The sequence below is a fragment of the Brassica napus genome, chromosome C8 (genome assembly GCF_020379485.1).
Source record: "Brassica napus cultivar Da-Ae chromosome C8, Da-Ae, whole genome shotgun sequence".
In the NCBI taxonomy this organism is placed as follows: domain Eukaryota; kingdom Viridiplantae; phylum Streptophyta; class Magnoliopsida; order Brassicales; family Brassicaceae; genus Brassica; species Brassica napus.
In genome coordinates this window covers 40,358,717-40,361,418 of record NC_063451.1, presented here as the reverse complement: position 1 = coordinate 40,361,418, position 2,702 = coordinate 40,358,717, and the positions used below count along the sequence as shown (strand labels likewise).

The window sequence follows — 2,702 nt, the reverse complement described above, 5'->3', positions numbered from 1 at the left end:
GTCGATAAGATAATGATCTATAGCCCAAACCCAATATCCTAAATTTGGGCCAACATTTGGGGAACCCAGTTTCTGACACAATGATTGGTTCCAGAAACGCTAACGCAACATTGTTAAAAAGGCCTCTTCTCTTGTCCGTCTAGTATTTGGAAGAAGAAGCTACCCCTGGTGCTCTTTTGAGTCTGACAGGAAATCTTACGAGTTGAAAAGAACGGCATGTGTGTGATAATGTCAAGCTAAGGGATCAGCTTCCAACTTTGGCTTCTCCATTGATGTGATGAAAGCTTTATACCATTAAAATACGTTATAAACTTATAATAGCCAGAGTCTTAGTTCAGTTTATATTCATCTCACAATGCCATTTTAAAGTTCTTACAAAACTTAAGTTAAATCAGCTCAAATTATTGCAAAGCTCGAGAGAGAGAGAGAGAGAGTGACAAACAAGAATATAAAAACTAGAAGAAAACGGCAAGAGCAGTGTGATTAGGACACGCCAACCGAATTCAAATCTCGGGGACCCTCTCTTACATTTAAACGCTTGGGTTATTGGCAACTTTTATAAAGTTGATATGAAACACTTCAATGTTGTACTTGGGGTTTATTAAAAGTCTACAAACACGATAATGAGACTTTTGTCATAATAAGTGATAATATAGCTTTGTAGGTCTATGTATTGAAGTGAACTAGAGAGGAGCAATTGTGGAAACCAAGATAATCTTTTCTACGTGAAGACAAAAACAAAGTCAAAACTGTCGCACTCTTGACTCTCTTAACAGAAATTCATCGTTCAAAATTCAGTTAATTTCAAAATTTTAACAGCCGCATTACTAATTACAGTACTGAATGATTAGTTTAATAACCTTTGACCATCTCAACATACTAGTAAAGATCGACTAGCTTGCCTGGTTCCGTTCTATAATTTCTTGTACAGGTCTCACCGGAGCCCAATATGGTACGAACTACTAAGAATGTAGCTCTGGTTTGATCTGGTTCGGTCAGTTGTATGGATTATACTGCAGTTTACAGTCAGAAGATAAATTAGAAATGGACTTTGTCTGTTTTGACAAATCGTAGTCAGATATGCTATAAAACATATGATTATATCTTTGGTCAACTCCTAAGAAAAATGGATTAATCGGATCAGGCTTGCAACACGATTATCCGATAACGTTTGAGTACATTAATATTAGATGACATCATGAACTAATTTCAGTACTAGAATATCAATGGTATGATCATAGTCTTATAATTTGTACACTTAAGAAAAGTATTTTTTCATAAGAACAATATAATGACATACATTGCTTCTCCTAACATCCCAAGAACAGAGACTTTGCTCCATCTACAATTTTTTTTTTTTTTAAAACATAATACTACAAAAGTGAAGAAACCCTAACGTCTTTTAAACTATTTTCAATCTCATTATTCACCAAATAAAAAGCTTGATTTTGTAAAAAAAAAGGTACACACTTAAAGGCGCTAAGTCAAACATTTGACCAAACCTGCCCACCAATAACTCAACGGCGGTGATTAACTCTACCTATATCCACAAGCTTCTTCGATCTATTCGCGCAAAACGACGCCGCTTCTGCAATATGCGGCTTTTCCGGCACCGTTACCTCGCCGCCGTTTCCGTTAAACTCCGACGGGAATCTAATTTTCCGTTTAAACGGACAGTTAGGACTAGCTCTCACCAACGGACTCAAACAGAAACCCATCCCCGAAATGCTCCTCCCTATCCCCGCCGCAATATTCCTCCTCCCGGGAGTTTTCATCGCCGGAGTTCTTCTCGGCTCGTTTTCCTCCTCTCCTGCTTCAGTATCTCTCGCAGGCGACATCCCTCGACAGTACACTCGCTGAGGTCTACGAGCGGAGATCACGTCCTCGATGTAACACGCGGTGGGTTGCTTCTTGGAGAGAAACGACGAGATCCATGACCGTGACGAGGACGAGGACGAGCAGGAAACTCGAGACTTGGTATCGGAATCGAAATCGTCAGATCTAGCTCTGAACAGACTGGAGATTCTCGAAGCTTTACCGCTCCTCGGTTTAGAGGAACGGTTCGATTCGAAGTCCTTGCATGAGAATCCGGTATCCACCTGAGGAGTGGTGATGAACCGGCGGTTTCCTCCTCCTCCTCCGACGTCGGATTTTCTGCGGGCTACGTAAGGAGAAACAGAGCGAGGGAAAATCAGATTATTAGATTTACGCGATTGATTATGGTCTTCTGTGACGGCGGCGGAAGCGGCGAGGGAGAGGAGACGTTCACGGAGGCAAGAAGCGCAGACGCCGGCGGTGCTGCTGAGATCGACGGTGTGTCTTTTACACCTCATCGGAGGAGAACAGAAGAGAGAAAGATGATGTTTTTGGAGATCGGAGGGAGGAGATTGATATGAGCGGATACTTTTTTTTAATTAATCGCCGAGAGTTTCGCTGTTATAGTGATGTGACAACCTGTAAAGGAGAAGAAAGAAGCAGAAGCTCTGGCTGGTGGTAAAGGTTTTGGCTTTTTATAAGGAAGATCTCTCTGTTTTAAGATAGAGATAGAGAGAGAAATGGCTCGGAGGAGAGAGAATGCATTCTCTGTCGGGATCAAGAGTCCAGAGATTGAAAGTATTTTATTTTATGAAGCTAATTGAAGTTTTGTAATGTAAAGCACAACGTTTAGACAGATCATCAGCATCGTGTCCAACATTTATCTC

The 2,702-nt window shown here is 41.0% G+C and overlaps 1 protein-coding gene across 1 annotated transcript; it reads right to left on the bottom strand.

Annotated features, from left to right (window-relative positions):
• Positions 1-1,258: 1,258 nt before the first annotated feature.
• LOC106412127 lies at positions 1,259-2,702 on the bottom strand. The gene has a single exon (XM_013853019.3). It carries the CDS (start codon positions 2,331-2,333, stop codon positions 1,518-1,520), a length of 816 nt encoding a protein of 271 aa, XP_013708473.1. The 5' UTR covers positions 2,334-2,702; the 3' UTR covers positions 1,259-1,517.

Bases quoted from the DNA above. Each gene is read 5' to 3' on its own strand.
- LOC106412127 (XM_013853019.3), bottom strand. From the start codon at position 2,333: ATGAGGTGTAAAAGACACACCGTCGATCTCAGCAGCACCGCCGGCGTC.